Source organism: Capra hircus, chromosome 26 (genome assembly GCF_001704415.2).
Source record: "Capra hircus breed San Clemente chromosome 26, ASM170441v1, whole genome shotgun sequence".
NCBI lineage: Eukaryota > Metazoa > Chordata > Mammalia > Artiodactyla > Bovidae > Capra > Capra hircus.
The window spans coordinates 1,864,127-1,884,926 of record NC_030833.1 but is presented as its reverse complement, the minus strand read 5'-3'; the positions used below and the strand labels follow the sequence as shown (position 1 = coordinate 1,884,926).

At 57.0% G+C, this 20,800-nt stretch overlaps 1 protein-coding gene across 1 annotated transcript in view; it reads right to left on the bottom strand.

Annotated features, from left to right (window-relative positions):
- TCERG1L (transcription elongation regulator 1 like) overlaps nt 1–20,800 on the bottom strand; it is a 199,926-nt gene that overhangs the window by 61,844 nt on the left and 117,282 nt on the right. The window contains exons 5-6 of the mRNA XM_018041118.1: nt 5,975–6,066; nt 2,021–2,109 (exon numbers count right to left, since the gene is read on the bottom strand). Coding sequence (XP_017896607.1) covers nt 2,021–2,109; nt 5,975–6,066 — 181 coding nt within the window. The remainder of the gene's footprint in view (nt 1–2,020; nt 2,110–5,974; nt 6,067–20,800) is intronic.

Here is a 20,800-nt window from a genome sequence, read left to right as displayed (position 1 = left end):
GCCTTGCTCAGGTGGCACTGAGTCAGGGAGGCTTGGAGAGAGGTGAGCAGAGATGAGAAACATGCCCGGGCTCAGCCGGCGGGCCCAACGCCGCTCAGAAAGCTGCAGGCGTGGTGCCTCCTGCAACCCCGCCACCCCCTTCCCTGAGAGAGGACAGCTTCCCACACGGCCGACACTCGGGCTGGAAGGCTCAACAGTGATTCATCCTGACCAAGGACCCCAGAATCCCACGGAGCATTCTGCCCTCGAACACAGCGTCACTGAGAAGTTGAAACTGCAGCCCTAGAAGTCTCTAGGGCTCAAGGTCAGGTCTCCTGCCCAATTATAACCCCCGGGACAGCATCGAGTACACAGTGTGACAGGTCACACACCTCGCTGAGTTTACTGCAACCCCTCACGTGATTTGCAGCCAACTGTGCTTGCCTTAGAAACACACGCGAGAGAGTGTGGTTCCAGAAGACCCCAGACAGCATCTCTGGCATCATAAAAAAAGTAACAGTTTAAGTCTGTGTTGTCTCCCGTTCAGTTCCTGGCACCAAGCTCCTAAAACCCTTTTAATTAGCTGAGCCACTGGGGCGTCGTTTTTACTCCTGAGGACCCCAACCTCACGTGAGTTCAGGCTGACGACACGGTGACTGGTGTGCCTCCATGTGTGACCATGGAGGTGGGGGCTGGTCCCAGGAAGGCCGACCGCGTGATCAGAGGGTTGGTTTCCTGGCCCCACCCCCAGCCTCCAGGATCCGGGGGACAGGCCTAGTAATGAAGCATTCAGAAAGCTTCCTTTGGGTTCAGAGGGCTGCAGTGTGCTGACCTCGCTGACGTCCTAGGGGGGTGGCAGCCCCAGGAGGGCATGAGGCCCAGAGACCCCCGCCCTGCGGCCTGCCCTTGCCTCTCGGCCATCCAGCTGTCCTGGGCTGCACCCTGTATAATACAGATGTCATCACAAGTGAATCACTCTCGTAAGTCCTGTGAGTTGTTCTAGCAAATTTTCACACCTGATAGGAGGTTGTGGGAGCCCGGGACTCGCAATCAGCCGGGGAGACGCGCAGGGGCAGGGGGCTGGGACTCAGCCCTTGGCCCGCGGGATCTGCGCTAACCCAGGAGCTGGCATCAGACCCGACTTGAAGGGCAGGACACTCTCAGCCCTGGAAACACTGTATCGTTAGGTGTCACCATGGGGGCCCGGACCTGTGAGGCGCCCTCAGCTCACCGAGCACTAGAGCTGAAGGGTGGGAGGCCCTTGGGTGCCCGTGACACCGACCTCTGAGCAGAGAAGGAGAGGGGGCCCCCTTTGTCCAGTTAAGAGCAGGGCTTCCCACGGTAAGCAGGTGGCCAGGGCAGGACAGATGCAGGGATCCACTCAGGACATCACACAGGGCCGACCCGGGGACCGCGGGCGGCTGCTGCTGCTGCCTCGACGGCACCTTAAGTGGCTCTGTTCCAGTTCTCTAAATTAGCTGTTCCTCCCAGCCGTATCCTGCAGTCTAATCTGCAGGCTTTAAAACTAATTTTACTATAATAACCTTTTTTTTTTCTGATTCTAAATTACTCCATTATAAAAGGACGTTTTTGAAAACCAGAGTCGGCGGCTCCCTCGCGGAGGGCGCTTTGAGTGTGGAGGCGCAGAGAACGTGAATCCTCACAGGGCGGCCACAAAGAGCAGGCATGTCTTTAATTAACAGCTCCTCGGTTATGCTTTTCCTGGAGTCCACGGAAAGGCCTTTGAAGTGCAAGGCGTGCCGCCGTCTCTGCAGACACGGCCTTGCGCAGATCAATACACAACGGCCTTCCTACTTTAATGCATATTTGCAAATATATTGGAGCAGGATAACTTATCACTTAAATGCTATTTTTCTTTCGGCAGATGGTGACAACGGTGTGGAACTCTACCCGCCAGGAGGGGCAAATTGCTTTGTGTAAAACAGCATTACCCACAGGATATGCATTTCCCTTTGGTGGAGACAACAAGTGCTGGGTCAGCCGGGGCTGTCTCCCCAACCCCCAGGCGCGGCTGTCTTACCAGGGGGATCCCGGCACCGGGGCGGAGGCCACGGGCCTCGTGCCTTTGGGAGTGCTATCCTCGCTGGTCACCAGGATCGACGGAGGCTCCTGTGAATAGAGAGCAGGAAAGCTCTTTAAAACAAATTGAAACACTCCTCTTCAATTAGAGGCAACCGAGTAGAGACTAACTAGTCTCCTGCAGACAGACCTGCCCACAGCGGCTGTTAGGCAGTGACCGGCTCAGCAGAGCCAGCGCGCGGGCCTGGGGGCCACGTGAGCCTTTAGAATTCACGGCACAGCTGACAGTGCTGAGCGACCTAGACTAGGGCCTCCCTGTAATTATCCCAAATTGGCTTGGCTGCCTCCTTCTGCAGAGACAGACACAGGCAGAGCAGCTGAGAGATCGCTTCTGAACGCCCCAGCGTCCGGGGGCAGAAAGGCCCCTGGACTTGTCTCTGGAAACAAGCTCACAGGGCCACCGAGCCCAGCCTCCAGTGGCGGAAACCCTCCGAGCAGCGAGGGCCCCGGGAGGCTGGGCTGGCCCAGCCCGTCCCTGGCAGGCAGGGGAAGCGACAAGCGCGTGTCCTTGCAGCGTCCCGTCACTCCAAGGAAGCCCCCCATTTCTGGAGTGTCCACCTGGGGCAGAGTTCACGGCCCGTTTCACAGGGTGCCGCTGACTGATACACAGTGGGGCCTCTGTCTTCATGTAGAAAAGAATGTCTGAACATGATATCCCCAAGAAGAAAATGAAGATTTATTTTCTAAAGTTAAAAAACAAAACAAAAACCTACAGCTAGGACACCTGACCCGTTGCTTATTATGGATAGAATCTGGATGGAATTAAACGATTCTCTGAGATCAGAAAACAGGCAATTATAACACCAACCTAAACGTGAGTCCAAGATTCAGATTGACTTCTTTAGCTGCGCGGATATACAAGAGACATTGGATTTTGTTAAACAAAGGGAACATGAAAAGCGAAAGTGTTAGTCACTCAGTTGCGTCCAGCTCTTGGTGACCCCATGGACGGTAGCCCGCCAGGCTCATCTGTCCATGGGATTCTCCAGGCAAGAATACTGGAGTGGGTAGTCATCCCCTTCTCAGGGGATCTACCCCACCCACAGATTGAACCCAGGTCTCCCGCGTCGCAGGCAGACGCTTTACCGTCTGAGCCACCAGGGAGGCCCTTGAACGAAAGGAAACAGAAGCAAACTCCTAAAGGTAGAAATGAAAAATTACCATGAGAAAATTGTTTTAAGAAGTCAGTGCTGTCTCAAAGTTTGAGCAGTTCTAAGAGGAAAAATGGGAGAAGGCAATGGCAGCCCACTCCAGTACTCTTGCCTGGAGCCTGGTGGGCTGCAGTCCATGGGGTTGCGAAGAGTCAGACACCACTGAAGCAACTTAGCAGTAGCAGCAGCAAGAGAAAAATGAAACCACGGTGAGCACAATAAATTCTAGCGGCAAGGAAACATTTCTTTCCTTCTACTGCCTGTTTTCATTATTTTAATCTCAAATTTAGAATAATATAATAAGGACCGCATTTTCTTTCTCTCGAAAAATCGATAAGATTACAAGGCCCTAGTGCATTATTCCAAACAGCAACCAGTTTCCGAGCTGAGATATTTCAGTTCAGTTCAGTTCAGTTCAGTTCAGTCACTCAGTTGTGTCCGACTCTTTGCGGCCCCGTGAACCGCAGCACGCCAGGCCCCCCTGTCCGTCACCATCTCCTGGTCCACCCAAACCCATGTCTGTTGGGCAACTAAAGCTCTAGATTCATTTAGAAAAAATTAAATGTCATCCTGAAAGCTGAGAAACTTTTTCTACCACCATCCGTGTCAGCACTCTATGAGGTAGTGTAGGTAAGGACATGATTAGCCGGTTGTCGGAATGATCGAACACCCAGGATGCCGAGGCTCCCCGCCTTGTGGGGCACCGCTGGTGGGTGGCCGCGCAAGGACAGGACTGTTGCACCAAAGGCCCAGATGCTTGTCCAGGGGCCTCCAAGGGCCACCCTGGGACCACAGCTCATTCCCACCTCCCAGCTTCCTCTCGAAAGGTTGTTAGCGAGGAAAGTGCTGGGTCCCGACAGCACTGAAATGTAAGATTCAAACACAAAGTTAAAAGATCACCAGGGGCTATAAACCCCAAAGAAGTCACTTAAAGCTGCAGTGAGATCACAGGCAGTGACGTGAGACCTCCTCCTAGCAGGGCCCACATCACCGGGAGTGAACGGCCAGTGTCAGCAGGGCAGGCCAGAGGATGAGCAGGGAGGCCTGGGGTGCAAAGGTCAGCGGACCAGGTCCAGAGTGGCCCCTGGGAATCGCATTCATTAAACGTTAGACAAGTAAGATCCAGGACTTGAGGGGTCGTCTCTTTCGCACTCAACCATCCTGGTATCTTACTGGGGTCTGCCTGGTGCCCTTCATTCGTTGTGACAGGTAATTACACGGAATAAACGGTTTGTAATTTATATGATTATTCCTAAATTCACGAACAACTTTTTTTTTTTAGAATTTTGGGGTAGTAGAAAATGTCTTAGTTTCCTATGAGAAAATAAGTTCAGGATAAATAATGAACATAACAGGGTGTATTCAGAAACAGTTGTGTTAAAAATATAAGGGTATGTTGAGACCAGAGTTTATATTACTAATCCAATTAGGAAAACGAGGGGAGATTTTCGTTACGAAGCTAACTGAACAATGGAACCCAATGAGGGGCCTCTGAGTAGAAGATTCCCCTTGATAATTTTTTCAGGGAAATACAGTGGGACATGATTTGTGATAGAGACTAACACTTAAATTCGGCGATGCTGGGATTCTCCAGCTAATTACCAAGGTCGTCTTCTGGTGCCGCACACTGGCTATGATTTCTTGTTGGTGATAAAGATGGCTAATCATGGCATAAAATTCCCCTCCGTGCTGAAGTAATAAAAGTGAATTAGACGCACAGAGTGCAGAGATAGAGACAGTAGTTAAAGCAGAAGAAAGACGATCTGTTTAATAAATATGTAATTCTGGCACGGATGTTCACCTCATAGAGAGAAATCCTTCATCGGGAAGCAAGAGATTAATTTGCTCTATTGTTCGCGACTCATTTACACCATCTAGCCCCAGCACTAGTGATGGAGAGGATGGTGGGGACCACAGGTGAGGGTGCCCAGGGATGTCGCTAATGGGGAAGGAACAGGGCAACCACAGGAACGGGGGACCTAACAGGCCGAGGTAGAGACAAGGCTGATAGCAACACAGGAAGAAAGAATGTTCACACAATACTGGGGCAGACCAGAGGCCGCCAGGGTGTCCGACGGCTCAGACCAGAGGCCAACCGATGGATCAGACCAGAGGCCGCCAGCGTGTCCGACGGCTCAGACCAGAGGCCACCAGGGTGCCCGACGGCTCAGACCAGAGGCCGCTAGGGTGTCCGACGGTCAGAGCATGTTATGTGCCATTTGTGACTTTCAAAGGCAGTAGTGAAAGTTGACTTCTTGGTTATTCGTGGGAAAGGAAATGCACTCAACACGTTCTCGGTCAGTCTATAAAATGCCGCTTTATCGGGAAGGACCTGAGATTCTGTGTTCAGGAAACACAGGCGTTCCCGTAACAGTGAAACCAAGTGCAGATTGCAGCTTCACCCAAGGGGTGTCCAACTGCAGAGACCGGCCGCCTGTGTGCACTCGCCTTCTGACACGGGGGGCAGCACGCGTGAGAACCCAGGGTCACCGCCCAAGCCCCTCCGAGCAGAGCCTGCCAGTGAGCTCTGGACTGGACACAGACGGAAAGGCCAGGCGGCTCCTGCTTGGCTCCCAGACGCCCCTTCCTTCTGCTGGTTTCTGCAGCGGTCCAGCTGGCAGTGGCCTGGTACCACAGAGGGGACTGCCAAGTGCCGCTGCTGAGCGTCAGGTGGGAAACGGGGAGAAGGGCGTGTGGGCCCCCAGAGCCCCCAGCCGGGGGTTTTGTGTCTTGCGGCCACCAACCTTGTCCTCTCCATCCCCCGCCGGGCTCTTCCTCTCTGCGTGCAGCACCAGGGCCGGTGGGCAGGGCGCCCGGCTGCGCTCTCTGCTTTTATCTGTGGGACCAAAACAACCATCGTTAGCATCACATCAGTTTGTAAACCCGGAAAGGGACGAAGAGCAGGCTCGGGAATTCCAAGTGGTGGCGCACACATTGCGTCTCGCAGGAGGCTGTGCCATCCGCGCTGCTGACAGAGCCTCCACCGGGGCTTTGTGTCCACTGGCCATGAAGAGGTTGGCCACGCACGCTGGGCCGGGCCACGTGGGCCATGATGGACAGGACCCAGGCCTCTCCCACAAGGACCAGGGGCCAGTGTGGCGGCTGAGCCAGCAGGCTGTATCAGCGGCTGTGACTGGCCACCCTGGCCCCCAGTCCCGAGCAGGAACGGGGGTCCACGCTAGGCACACCCTGGCGACCACTGTTCGTCGGTCACTATTGCAGGCTCTGGCTCCACGGGCAGCCCTCTCAGAGCTTCCGCTGTGCAGACAGTAACTGCCCGACGGAGGAGGTGGAAAGTGCCAGAAGCCTGAGGCTGGAGATTGAAACAGTCAGGCTCCCTCTTATTCTAAGACACTGTGCAGCCTCAGACGCCTGTAGGCAGTGACAGGCGGCAAGGTTAGCCACGCAGTTAGGGCCAAGAATGAGTGGAAACTCCAAGCCACCCAACCACAAACCAGCCTCACAAAGAGACGCATCCACTGAGGGGACCCTGGAAGGGTCCAGAAGGGGTTGCGTGACCTGGAACTCCGCCTGTGCAACACGTCTGGGAGGATTCTGGGGTGGTTTCTGCCCAGTAGGATGGAGGAAGAAAGGACACAGGGGATCAGTGTGTGTGTGTGTGTGTGTGTGTGTGTGTGTGTGTGTGTGTGTGTGTGTGCATGTGTGTGCGCATATGTGTGAGTGCGTGCATGTGTGTGCATATGTGTGTGTGTGTGCGCGTGTGCATGTGTGTGTGTGTGCATGTGTGCATATATATATGCACATGCGTGTGTAAGCGTGCTTGGGCTTGGCACCCATGTGGAGCCCAGCTGTGGCGGCCACAGTGGCATCAATACCCTCCCCCTAGAGGCTGCAGAGCTGGGTCCTGGCTCCGGGGCAGCCTCTCCAGAGCCCTGGGTGAGGAAGCACCTCCCTGAGGACACTAACAGCTGATCTCAGAGCTGCCTCTGGGCCCTCAGGTCAGCTCTGGACCAGGACCAAACATCCAGTCCACACAGAGGAGCTTCGTCTGGACAAGACAAAAGCAGGCAGGAGCCAGCCATGAGGCCTGGCCTCCATCTGTCACAGGCAGGGCTGGATAGACAGAGGTGCCCCTGAGCGCAGCCAGGCCCCTTGTCTGTGATGTCGCTCTGAAGGGAAGCCGGGCCTGTGGGCTCTGCCCCAGGGCCAGCTGGCTGGTCCTGGCTGCTTGGGAGCCCTGAGCTCAGGCTGGGGGCAAACAGACCAAGTGTGGACCCCGGACCTCGTGGGCCTCCTGCTCCCCTCACTTCTCCACACCAAGTGTGTCTGGAGCCTAGACTGCACTCCCCATTCGCACAAGGGCGGCCAGTGCGGACCACTCACCTCCCAGGCCGCTGGGACCACCACCCAGAGGCCTGCCTCGGGCCTGGAGACACCACCTACGGGGCCATTTCACCCCCAGACTGGGGGAACGAGCTCCCAGCCCTTCACTGAACCGTAAACCCAACCTGAGTCAATAGACCACATTTCACACCATGCTCCGCCCTGGAGGGCAGTGGGGCTTTACTTCATCGTCCTTCATGGTGATGAGCGGAGCCCCCCGGGCAGCTTCCAGAACCTGCGAGAATGAGCCCCTCCGCCAAAGCCCGCTTCTTGTCGAGACGTGAAGGGCTATGTGGGGCCAGGAGGCTGGCTCCAGATGGGACAGTCCTGACCACCCACTTCCTGTGTCTGCAAAACAGATCACGCCACCCACAAAAGACAGAGGAGCCGATAGAGGAGGGTGATGCAGGAAGATGGTCCCTAGCTGGGCGACACCGGAGCTCTGCTTGAAACATCAGAGGGAGAGACGAGAGCGGCCCAGAGAGCAGAGTCCCACGGGGAGGGCGTCGTCGTGAAGCCCCATGGCTGTGTCCCCCACGGGTTACGTGAAGCCCCAGGGCTGTGTCCCCCACGGGTTACGTGAAGCCCCAGGGCTGCACCCCCCAAGGGTTACGTGAAGCCCCACGGCTGTGCCCCCCATGGGTTACGTGAAGCCCCAAGGCTGTGCCCCCCATGGGTTACGTGAAGCCCCATGGCTGTGTCCCCCACGGGTTATGTGAAGCCCCACGGCTGTGTCCCCCACGGGCTACGTGAAGCCCCACGGCTGTGCCCCCGCGGGTTACGCTGTGGGGGGGCCGCGTGCCCAAGTTAGCATAGCCTCATCAATGGCCACGGCAGGGCCACCCGGCCGATACCGCCTCCCGGGGCTGCTTGCTCCTCTCCTCCACTTGGGGACCCCTCAGGGCCGCAGACCCCAGAGCTCTACCCCCTGGCAGCTCCCAGCAGCAAGATGCTCCTCTGCAGGTGGAAAGAAGCATGAAGTCCCACTGTGTCAGCAGTAGATTCTCAGTGCCCTGGCCCCAGGCCTCCCACAGGCGCTGACAGATAAGCAGTCAAGAGTCAGGGAGCCTCAGCTTCGGCTCAGGCCCCGATCCCGCCGGCCACAGGCTCTGCGCAAGGTGGGGGCTGGTTTGCAGGAGGCATTCAGGGAGCAGCCCTGGAACCCAGCGGTTCTCGCTGCTGCAACTGAGGAACAGAGTGGGGAGCTGGAGCCCAGGGTGGGCGGACGGGGGTGGCAATGATGTCTGGATGCGGGTGACCTCGGAAAGACGTCTGCACCAGGCATAAATGTGCAAGCGCCTGTGCTGGGGGGTCCGCCAAGGAGACAGCTGTGGAAAGCAGCATCAGAGACCCCACCAGAGCAGCTCTCCTGAGGAAAGGAGCTGGGAACGTGGCGCCCTGCCTTGCCCTAGAGATCTCGGCTGGAGAACCTCCCCAGAGCCTCCCGAAGGACCTGGGGCCCTAGACCCCTGCTCTGCAAAGGAGGTCAGAGAAGAGGAAGCAGCTGAACGCCCCCCAAGGCCCCCCAGCAAGGCCCCAGGAAGGAAGAGGAGAGCTTGGACTTGCAAGGAGGTGGAACGGTCTGGTTACAAGCCTAGGCTCCGATTTCTAATTGCAGGGCCGGGCAGCTTCCAGGGGCCTGAGGCATGAACAGCAATGAGCAGATGGCTGTTCACCACCTAAGCACGTGGTCTGGGCTCCTTCCCAGACTACAGGGGGGCTCCAGAGAGAAAACAAAGCGATCAGGTATCCCTGAAATGTGAGGAGCAGATTCTTGTCTCGGGCCAATACTGCACGCTGTAAAACCGTGCAAGGAAGCTGGTAGCATCCGCGCTCGTCACAACATCATTCTCAGTGACAGCAGTCTTGCTTACGTGAGTTCCCTCATTACCTGAGAAAACATTCTTTTTTTCATTTATTGAAAACACTTGATCCCGTAAAGAAATTGGTTCGTCAAGTCCAGCATTTCGGCTGCATGCCTGGCATTGGTCACAGGACGGCTTCTTCAAGAAGACGGTCCTGATCATCACTCTAAAGCCCCCTTGCTGCATGGCTGGGCCAGGGCCCAGAGCCCCCTGTAAAGCCTGCATCTCCCCATTCATCCTGGAAGGGCTGATGTGACAGCTCCCCAAGGGCCACTCCGGGCCCTCTGACCTGCTTCACACCCTTGCACTTCGACCTCTGCACAAACCCTATGGTGTCGCCAACAAACACCCCCTCGGGCGTCAAAGAAAACTAGTTCCTGGAGGGAAATGAACAAGTCATACGACCCTGACGAGCTTAGGGGTGCCCACGATACATTTCCATGCTGTGAGGGAGGCAGGGTGGTCTACTGATCCAGCTCAGCTCTGAGGTTTGAAGAGCTCTCAGACGGGCTGCAGTTTGCTTTTCCTCCCAGCAGGGCTGAGCAACGAGAAGGCCCAGGCAGGTTGCACGGAAGCCAGGAAGGAGAAAGGGTGTCTGTGTGAGAACCGCCGTGAGATGCACACACACATTCTGTCCTTGTACAGAACCCAGCGCAGCCCTGGCTGCACACGGGGGCAAGCGGGGGAGAAGGGTGAGAAGTGAGCCGCCCCCCGCATGCTGCAGGGGACTTCCCTGGCGGTCAAGTGGCTGAGACTCTGCTTCCAATGCAGGGGACTCCAGTCTGATCCCTGCCTGGGGACTTAAGATCTTACAGACATGGCTAGGCCCAAAGATCAGAAAAAAAAGACCTTTTTAAAACAGAATGAAACAAAAAGAAATGATGCTGTGGGAGTTGATGAGGGTGACGCCAGGGGATACACAGTAGCCTGGGGCAGGGGGACAGCGGCAGTAGCTTGACCCTTCCTTCTCGTGGGCAAGACAGCTCAGCAGTCGATCAGCCTCGCCTCCCTGAAACAAGAGCCAGGTGGACCTGAGCTCGGGGGCCGCCAGCACGTCACCTGTTGCTCAGGCGTCCCCTCGAAGCCACCTGTTCCCTTAGGACCAGAGACGTGAGGACTCAGAGGTGTCTGCCTAGTGTCAGGTCTCAGACCAGAGACAGCTGACTGATGTCAGCAGCGGGGCAGTGATGTAGCTGGCACTTCAGCCGAGGCTCCTTCTACTGGATAAAGCACAAGGATTCTTTCAAACATTTAAAGAATTTGCTCTTTTAATTTCTGAAATGAAGAAACACTGCAGACAAGTCAAAATTGTCTAATTTACCAAAAATATATGAAAGTATGTCAGCCTCTTCTAATTCAAAAGGTGATTCTGAACTTGAACCTCATTTTAATCCAACACATTTTGTCCTCTCTTGGTCTGTTTCCTCAAATGTGTGTGTGTGTGTGTGTGACTCACTCAGCCATGTCTGACTCTTTGTGACCCCATGGACTATAACCCACCAGGCTCCTCTGTCCATGGGATTCTCCAGGCAAGAATACTGGAGTGGGTTGCCATTTCCTCCTCCAGAGAGTCTTCCTGACCCAGGGATGGAACCCGGGTCTCCTGCATTGCTGCCACATTCTGGGATTCTGAAAGTCAACAGGACGTCTGGAACTGTCTGCAGAATATCACAAGAAACAGAAGATGCCAACTGGGAACTTGGTTTCCTGCTGGGGAGAAAGGAAGTGGATTAACCCCAAGGAGGAAAACGAAGGAGACAATTGACCTTTTCTGTCCTGAAAACCAAGAGTGACTTCTGACGGGTTGTTCCCTGGGAACCGGCCTCCTCTGACCCATTTGCAATCAGTGGGGAATCTCCCTTAGACCGAGGGGGCCCCTGATCTACAGATGGCCTGCACTGCACGACCCTGGCAGTGACTTCCTGGGGGTGTCCGTGAAGTTGCAGGGGCACCAGGATGGCTTGAGTTCCCTGGTCGTTGCAGAAACGGGCCTTGGTGGGAAGGTTGACAAAGCCTGTCCACACCACTAAACCCCACGTGCACACTGGCCTCCACCTACAGACGTTGTAAGCGATAGACTGGTCCCTGCAGCCGGGGCTGTGCTTGGAAACAGAGGTGACCACCACTCCTGGAGAAGCCTCTGCAGGACGTGGGGTGCCAGACGGCAATCCTGGCATCACGGGGCCCCAGCTTTTGTATTTGCCACAATCTAGAGACGCCACTTCCATAAACGAGTGTTCTCACCTCCGAGCACCAACAGAACATCACCTGCTCAGGGAAACGTCTTAAGGAGAATAATGAGTGGAGTTCTAATCTTGAATCCTGTCTCCCTGTAACCATCATCTTAAAAATAATTTCTGCAATGCTTGAGCAGAGTGGAAACAATCACCTCATTTTATACCAAAGTAACTCAGACAAGAGAAGCTGTTTTCCAGGTTGCAAAATAAACCACTGGGGAGGGCCAAAATTATTTGCCAGTTTTAGAGGTATTGGACTCCTTTGAAGAATGAGATAATAAAATAAAGAGATGTCACTCGTGCTGAAGAAGCTAAAAGGGACGCACTCAGGTCTGCTGTGTGTGGTCCTGAAAGAGGCTGGAGGGGGCACTGACCCTCAGGTCTCCCCCTCCATAAAAACCACGGCCCCTGGGAACCTGGCCGAAGTCCAGCTTTACTGCCCCCCAGGTGGCACCTTAGCAAGAGCTGCAGGCCCTGGGGGACCCACAGAGGCAGGAGAGACACAGAGAGATCCCAGGGACGGAGAGCCGGCCCACAGGAGCGCCGTGGGGGGCGGGCAGGGTGCTGGGCTGGCCAGTGCGAGGGCGGGGGCTGCAGGCGGGCAGAGGGAGCACATCCCTCCAGCCCCCTTGTTCCTCCAAGCTGCCCCCTTGGGAGCCCTGAGGGTTTCCTGGCTCGGACCCTGGAAGGAGGAGGTGAAGGCTGAACTCCTGGAACCCCGTCTTCTAGGGTAGACTTCCGGGCTGCCGGTCAGCGTGGTGAGGTGCAGACCTGGCCAAGGCCAGGGTCCCGGGGATCCCGTCCTCCTGTTCCTTTTCTCAGGCCCGCGTATTGGGGTCACCACAGAGAGGCCGACACAGCCGGAGACCTGAGGCTGCGAGTCAAATCCCGGGGGCCCTGGGAGCCTAGCTGGGGATGCCCACCACCAACGCGGTCAGCGGACAGGAGGGCGTCTCACCGCCTCACTGAGGACACAGCAGTTGAGCAAACCGCGGGCCACGCGCCCGTGACAAGGATCCTGGCAGGGGCTGCGGTTGTCAGTTTTCTCCAAGAGCCCGGAGCAAACTGGGGGTAAGGGACAGACACGGGTCAGCACAGGCGCCCCTGAGTGATGCGCTCAAGCCCGCTCAGGGGCCGGCAGGGCGGCCTGAGGCCAGGACCCCAGGCTCTGGAGAGAGCCGAGGCCGCAAAGGCCAGTGGATGCGGCCTGCGGCTGCGGGAACCCGCTTCAGGCTCACAAACGCTCCGCCCCGCAGCGAAGGCTGGCCAGGGCCTCCCCGCCTCTGCTGTGACTGAAGATCATTTTCAGGTAAGTGGCAAATCATTTCTGAGTCCTCCCGCATTTGTCATAGGCGGCGATTTCTCAGAGTTGACAAGCTGCAGAGAGAACTCATTTTCTAACCCGTTAGTAACACCCTGGGTTTCCCTTTGCGGGAACAAAGGGTTTTAAAACACTCAGGAGAACTTAGCTTCCTCCACAGAAAGGGTCACAGCACTGTCACGTGGCCCCACCCCCGTAACCCGACTTCCCTCTCCCACAAAGCAGCCACACGGAGCCTGTCTCCATCCCCCGGGCCCCAGCCAGGACCCCAGACCAGCGCTTCCGGATCCTGCCGCTGGCCTGGCTGATTTACCAGGGGTCTGATGTCACCAGTGGACAGAAGGGCGTGGACAGGACAGGCCATTCTCAGCAGACTCCTAGAGCCTGAGGCAGCTGGCGCTCTCGTGAAGACAGGCCGCCTTAGACCATGGGCAGCCACGTTACACAGAGAAGGCGATGGCACCCCACTCTGGTACTCTTGCCTGGAAAATCCCATGGACGGAGGAGCCTGGTAGGCTGCAGTCCATGGGGTCACGAAGAGTCGGACATGACTGAGCGACTTCCATTTCACTTTTCACTTTCATGCATTGGAGAAGGAAATGGCAACCCACTCCAGTGTTCTTGCCTGGAGAATCCCAGGGATGGGGGAGCCTGGTGGGCTTCCATCTATGGGATCACACAGTGTTGGACATGACTGAAGCGACTTAGCAGCAGGAGCAGCAGCAGCCACATTACATGATGGCATCACCGACTCGATGGGCATGAGTTTGAGCAAACTCCGGGAGTTGGTGATGGACAGGGAGGCCTGGCGTGCTGCAGTCCATGGGGTCACAAGGAGTCGGACACGACTGAGCGACTGAACTGACTGACTGAGCCACGTTGGAATGAAGATGAGCTGTTTGACGTTGATGGCCAGTGCACTCCTGCCCCGTTTAAGGACGTAGCATCTATCTCACCGGGACATGGGTCTCCTGGCACTGGGGGAACGTCAGGGCTGGGATGGAGGCTGGCTCCATGCTGTGCCAGCCCAGAGAGCTGCGCCCAAGGTCCCCAGGCAGCGCCAACCCCAGGGAGCAGGCCCAGAGGTAGTTGGCACCCAGGACAGTGTGGTCCAGGGATGCCTTAGAGGGCTGGCCACCCAGCCCGCCCCCTGACCTCGGTCGTGTGTTCAATGGATGAAGGGATGACAGGGCTGCAGGGACTCCAAGGACAGGCGCCAATCCAAACACATGCTCAAAGCTCTGGTCGTCATCATTCCTAAGTAGGAATATCAGAGGCAAAACAGACGCGTGAAATGCGACGATTTCTCTGCGAGATGAAAAATCTTCTGTGCACTTCGTCAGACGTGTGGTGAGCCAGCTACAGCCTCCCCGCAGACATGGCCCAGGAGAAGAGGAGACGGTTGGGTAGAGGTGGAGGTGGGGCGGGTGGGGGCATCGTGGAGGGAAAGTGAGAGATGTCCCTGCAGGCTGCGCACCGTCCCTCAGAACACGTCTCTCCAGCCCAGGTGAGCGTGTGGCAAAAGGGCAGCATTCAACCTTTTCCGAAAAGCGTAAATCCATTTCACAGTCCCAGGCTGAGTTGCTTCACCAATGCCTGCCTTTCAAGGCCGCAGGGGAATTACAAGCACTGGGAGACAGAAAGCATCCGCCCACCCCTGCCCCTCGCCCTGGGGAGGCCGGGGAGCGCCCGCCCGGCAGTGAGTGCGCCCCTGCGCGGGCGTCATAGGTATCACGGGGGCTGGCCCTGCGGGCACCCCGGGACTCCAGCCGGCGCAGGGCTCAGGCACCACCCACCCGAGAGGCAGCGGTGTGCCCCCAGCGCACACACAGGCGCACACTCACACACAGACACACACACGGGACAGACGACTGCTTTGATGATCTTTCAGCCGTCACAGAAGTTAAATGCATCACACAGAAACCCTCTGCTTAGTTAGATTGCTGTCTGGTCTACACGTGCCAGGAGGGAATGGGAAAAAAAAAACACATGTGCAGAAAGTGAGATGACTTCTAAAGCCGACATTAAAAATAAGTTATCTGTGCTATGAAAACTGTTCATCCTACGCATCGCTTTCAAAAACCGCCACAATATTGCCAAGCAATTAGCCTCCAATTAAATTAATTAATTAAAAAGAAAAACGTGGATGCATCTTTGGAAAGTGAGCTAAGGTGTATCATTTCCCCTCTTCTGACTGCAAGGACACTGGATCCTCTCCTGCTTGGGCACGGACACCTGTGGGCAGGCCAGGGGCAGGCGTGTGCTGGGCCCCACATCCAGCAAGCCTCCCGAGGCCGCCGCTGGCAGCCACTCCGGGGCTGGCGTTGAGCAACGGCCTTGGGACCAGGGTCAGAGGGTGGGCAGGCGAAAGGCGGGAGGGAGGGGTCCTGGGACAGCACTCCCCACGATGCCCCTGTACGCCCCGCTCCTGGACATCTCCCGCCTGCACTGAGGTCTGGCGTCCCGAGGCACACTCCGGTCCTTCCCATCTCTAATGAGGCTGGCGCGCCTCGCAGCCCCCGAGCCCCTCTGCGGCAGTTCACACTGTTCCCACTCCTCTGTGCCTCCGACAACACGACCGGGCACGCTGCCGTGCTTTACCTAAGCAGGCCCTACCTTCCCGGGCAGCTATTAAATCTCCTCCCGCTCGTCCGTCCCGAGGCGTTTCCTAGCTGCCTCACGTGTTCCGTGAGCTTTAACAGCTGCGGCTCCCACAGGGGCCTGAGGTCACAGGGGCGGGGGTCTAACTTAGTGGAGTCAAGATGGCTGGGCAGGACGCCCCCCAGGCGCGCCCCCCCCCCCGCAGCCGGTGTCAACCTCGGTCATCTCTGGGCCCCTGAGAACGCTGCCTCCTGCCTCTGCACACTGAGCCTTCCTGTTTTAATGGGAGGATGAACTTCAGACTAGACAGTGGCCCGGGTGATGCTCCCAGGAGCTCAGAGCGAGTCTCCCACGAAGGTGCAGGAAACGAGAAAGCCCTCTGGCTGAGGTCCTCAACATGGGCTCAGACGAGGACGACGAGGTCTGAGGGTGACTGGCTCTCATTGCGTCAGCTGAGCTTTGACAGACCCAATGAGGAGCGTCTCAGGACTCCCGGGGGCTCCTCTAGCAGCTCCTCAGGGCGGAGTGTGGTTCCAGGCGGGGCCCCCCACCCTGCGGGACTGGACCCCTTGCCATCGGGGGACTGGCCTTGGTTGAGAACCTGGGGGTGGCCCCCCCAGACCTGTGGTCTCTGCCACCGGGGGCCCCGGGAAGCACGTGGCTCGGGCAGCCTCCCACTCCCTCGGTGGCTCTGGGCCACCACAGGGGGGCCCCGGGAAGCACTTGGCTCGGGCAGCCTCCCTGCCCCCTCAGTGGTTCTGGGCTCCTGGGGACCAGCATCCGCCGCGTGCAAACGCTGTGGACTGTGTAGTTTCCGCACTCGCTCACTCTCTTCTGTCAAGTTAAAGAGCAGAATCAAGACACGGGACTCCAATGCCCCCTCCAAAGAGCCGCAGGTAACTGGTTAATGAGAAAGCAGCCTCCCCAAGGGCGTGGGGCTCCCTGCTGCAGAGACTGCAGCAGTGAGCAGCTCTGCGGGCTCCCTGCCGCCGGCTTCGGTCCCTCGGGGACACACTCCACGTGGTCCTCAGCAATCTCATGGGGACACCAGGCAAGCATCCTGCCCTGGGGGACTGGGGTGGCTCTGGTCACTATCCCTCCTGCCCTCCCCCACGGTGCGGCAGGGACAGGCTGAGCCAGGCCCCATCAGGGGGGCAGGGTCCCGGGGCCACCTGGGCAGAAGCTGCCCCTGCACGCAGCCCTGGAAGGAGGCTCTCTGCTTCCCCTCCCGGGTCCTGGGGACGCGCTGCGCTTAGGGGCAGGGCCGGCTCCAGTTACCGAAACGTCGAAACTGGCATCATTCTGCTGTGAACTTTCCTCTCTGCTCGGGAATGGACCGAGCAGAGGCCTCCAAACTCTGCTGTTCAGAGCGACTGGAGAGGAGTTTGGTCTGCCCTGCCCCACAGGCCACCGTCCCCCAGGTCCCCCGGGCGACCCCCCCCCCGGGAATCTCCAACGTCACAGCAGCCAGGAGTCCGAGCCAGTCCAGCCCCAGGAACCTAGGAGGTTCGCGCAAAGGCCCCCCACCCCACCTGCCGCCGCCAGTAAAACGACCGCCATGGAGGGCTGGGAGGCAGGACCTCCCAGCAATGTCTTCCAATCCGGGGTCATTCAACAAGGACCACAGATTTGGGCTTGATTTGGGTTTGGGGGTTAATGGAAAGGTTGCTGATCGCTAATCCACAGCAGCTGAGTAGAACCTCACCAGCACCTCCCGGTGACAGGAACAGTCCTCACATGGCGGTAGGGTCGTCACGCTATTGATCAGGCAGGTGCTTCTGTGGCGAGCGCCCGGAAACCCCGATTCCCCAGCAGACGGTTCTGTTCTGACCGCAGAGAGGCGACGGCCGGCGGCTCAGACATCCTCACACTCTCATGGCTCAGACATCCTCACACTCGTTTCTGCGCCGGGTGACGGCAGAGCTCCCCACGGCTCACAGCCGTCTCTTCATTTTTTGGCCAAGAGCGCGTGGCAAGCAAGGCCCTGCTCCAGGGCAGCAGGAGGCAGGAGGGGGTTAGAGGGGAAAGAGAGGCAGGCAAAGCCAGGCGAGCTGCGGGCGGCAGGCACCACCCAGCCCCGCGGCCGGGGTGCCTGGGCGAGGACGGGACAGGGCAGGCCCCTCTGGGGCTGGCAGGTGACTCCACAGGTGGAGAAAGGGCCCAGAGGTGGATGCAGGGGGGTGGGAACGGCTGATGGAGACGAGGGACAGCAAGTCGCAGAGCTGAGGCAGCCACATCCAGGACCTGACACGGGCCCAGGTGCCAGGGCAGGAGACCAGGGGCAGGGCCCGAGGGGGAGTGAGGCCACTCAGGCCAGCGTGAGGCCAGCTGACCCAGCGGGGGTCAAGAGAGGGAGCAGGCAGCGCTGAGAACATGAGGACAGCGACGCTGGGAACTGTCAACGTGAGTGACGCTACGCGGACTGCACGGCGCAGGGTATGTTGCGGAGCGCTTCGCACATGGAGCAAAAGCGTCACGCTTTATTTTCACACTCAAGTTTTTTCCAAGGCGACTAGCTCCTGCTACTATGGTTTCATAAAAAAAGAATCTCAAGAGAGACCTGCAGTTCTCTTGAGAGCATTTTGACGATGGTAAAATTAAAAGGTAAGAGTCTTAGAGCCCAAATATCATGTTTAACACCTTGGTTATCTTGACAAGCCTAATCATGGCTTCAGATTTTAAACCATCTCAAAGCACATTTTTATACAACCTTTAGTTACATGGGGAAGAGAAACGCATGATTAAATATATTCATATTCTAAACGACATCATTCACTTGTATCAAATAGGAACACTCCTAAAAAAATTCAATATTAAAGCAGTTGTAATATAAAAGGGAGATTTGCGAGGCCTCCCTTTCTGGAATAGGATTTATGATCACCAAGCCTATTTTATTGTTAGCAATGTCCATCCCGCCAAAGAGGGTGTGTGTCTGGGCCTCTGGGCTGACGCAGCTGTTGTGGGGACGCTCACTGCGGGGAATTTTGGGGTTCAGGAGAGGAGGGGCATGGCCTCCCCGAGCACACGGCCACTGTGGAACTGAACCAGCCTCCTCTTCCCAAGAATCTCCCTGGTCCATGTGGTCGGGACATACCCTCCAGATTTCTGGCCAGGGCCGGGCCCGCCCTGGCAATGAAACCTCAACCTGGGAAGAGGCAGCTGTGGCGGGGCTCAGGTAGGGAGCACCCTCTCCTTTCTCCTGATCTGGAGAGCTCAGGAGTCAGAGAGGAGGGGCACCTGCCAACGCATCCTGGGGGTGCCAGGCTGGGGCTGGGCTCAGCACAGGGGTGGGGACAGGAATCAGACCGGCCTGGGAGCAGAAACCCAGCTGAGTCGCTTACTAGGCCTGAAATATGGGGACAATCTCTCACCTCCTTTGAGTCTCAACTTTTCCAACAGACGGGAAAACTAATATCTTAGTTGGCTCAGACTGCCATAACAAAATGCACAGACGCCGTTCTGGAGGCGGGAAGCCCAGGGTCAGGTGCCAGCACTGGGGGGTTTTGATGTGCGGTCTCCTTCTGGCCCATGGACGCCGCCTTCTCCGAGTATCCTTCTGTGGCAGAGACTGCTCTGTGTCTCTATCAGGGCACTAGCCTCACCATCAGGGCCTCACCCACATGACCTCATCTGAACCCAGTGACCTCCCAAACGCTCCACCTCCACATCTGACCGCATTGAAGGTTAGGGCTTCAGCATATGAATTTGGGAAGTGGAGGGTAGGAATGTTCAGTCAGTAGAAGCACCCCATGCAAGCTTCTGGCTGTGGACAGAGATAATGAAAATGCTGAGCACAGTGTCTGCAAGGCAGGTGCTCATGCAACAGGATCCGAGGGAATACTGGGGCAAAATCCTCCCAAACCAGCCTCCTCTACTGCACAGGGTCTGCCGTTGAGCAAGCAGAAAAGACCCCAGCCTAGACGGAGACCGGGAAGGACCCCCGAGTCAGGAGCAGGGGTCTCCCTGAGTCCCTGCTTCCCACATGTGCAAACTCAGCCCCAGGTCCAAGCGTCTTACGTGCCTGTTCTTCTTGCTGGATCCTATGAAAACTTGTAGAAATTATTCTATAATGAACCTTGTGAGGGAAGCATTCGGCAGCCTTTGCAAATGTAGCGGGAAAGACCATCCATTCCTCCCCAAGCGTCATGGCTCCCATTGAGATGGAGCTGCAGATCGGGGCGCAGGCGCCGAGACTGTTCCGATGCAACAGTGAGCCTAAGTGCATCTGTGGTGTGCGTGTGTGCGTGTGTGTGTGTGCACACGCATGTGCGTGTGTGCGTGTGTGTCCAGTGTGTGTATGTGCGTCTGTGTGTGCGTCTGTGTGGGCATGTGTGCGCGCGCGTGTGTGTCTGGTGTGTGTGTGTGCATGTATGTGTGCGTGCACGTGTGTGCGTGTGTCCAGTGTGTGCGCGTGTGTGTCTGGTGTGTGCGTGCGTGCACGTGTGCGTGTGCATGTGTGTGTGCAGTGTGTGCGTGTGTGCACGTGTGCGCATGTGTGTGCATGTATGTGTGTGCGTGTGTGTGTGCATGTATGCGTGTGTGCAGTGTGTGTGCGTGTGTGCATGTGTGTGTGTGTGTGTGTGTGTGTGCATGCACATTTCTAGGCTTTAAACCAAGTCATGCTGCTGAACATTCTAGACCCTTTTACAGTCCCTGAGTCTCCAGGGCGAGTGGACATAGTAAAAGAGGCCTGAAGAACTGCCAAACACCTCTTTAAAAAGTTCACCTTTCACTGTTCTCGTACAGAAGTGAGGGGAGCACGCACAAGTGTCTATCACCGTAAAGACAGTGAGCCTTGCTGAGTGGCTTCTGCCCCCTGCATCTAGCTGGGGGCCCGGCACCAGGAACACCTCATTAAGTGTATCGTTTAAAAGGAATTGACAGCTCTTTTAAAAAATTCTCACGATGTGTGATAAATCCATCCTAACCTAACCCACTGGTGCGATTGAAACAGACAGACATTTACAAGGTGCATGCGCGACGCACAGAGGCGTCCTTAGGCGTCTGATCGCTCTGCCAGACTAACGCCAAAGGGGGTTTTGAGAGGACTGTGCAGGCTGCTCAGTCTGTGGAAGCCTTGGACTTACGCGCCCGCTGCTCCAGCACGTGTGGGCCGGCTGCCCTCCGAGGAGCTTCCTGGTGAGGCGGCCTGACTTCTGCAGACGAGCCTACATGAGCATGCTGTCTTCACCAGGCTGATTT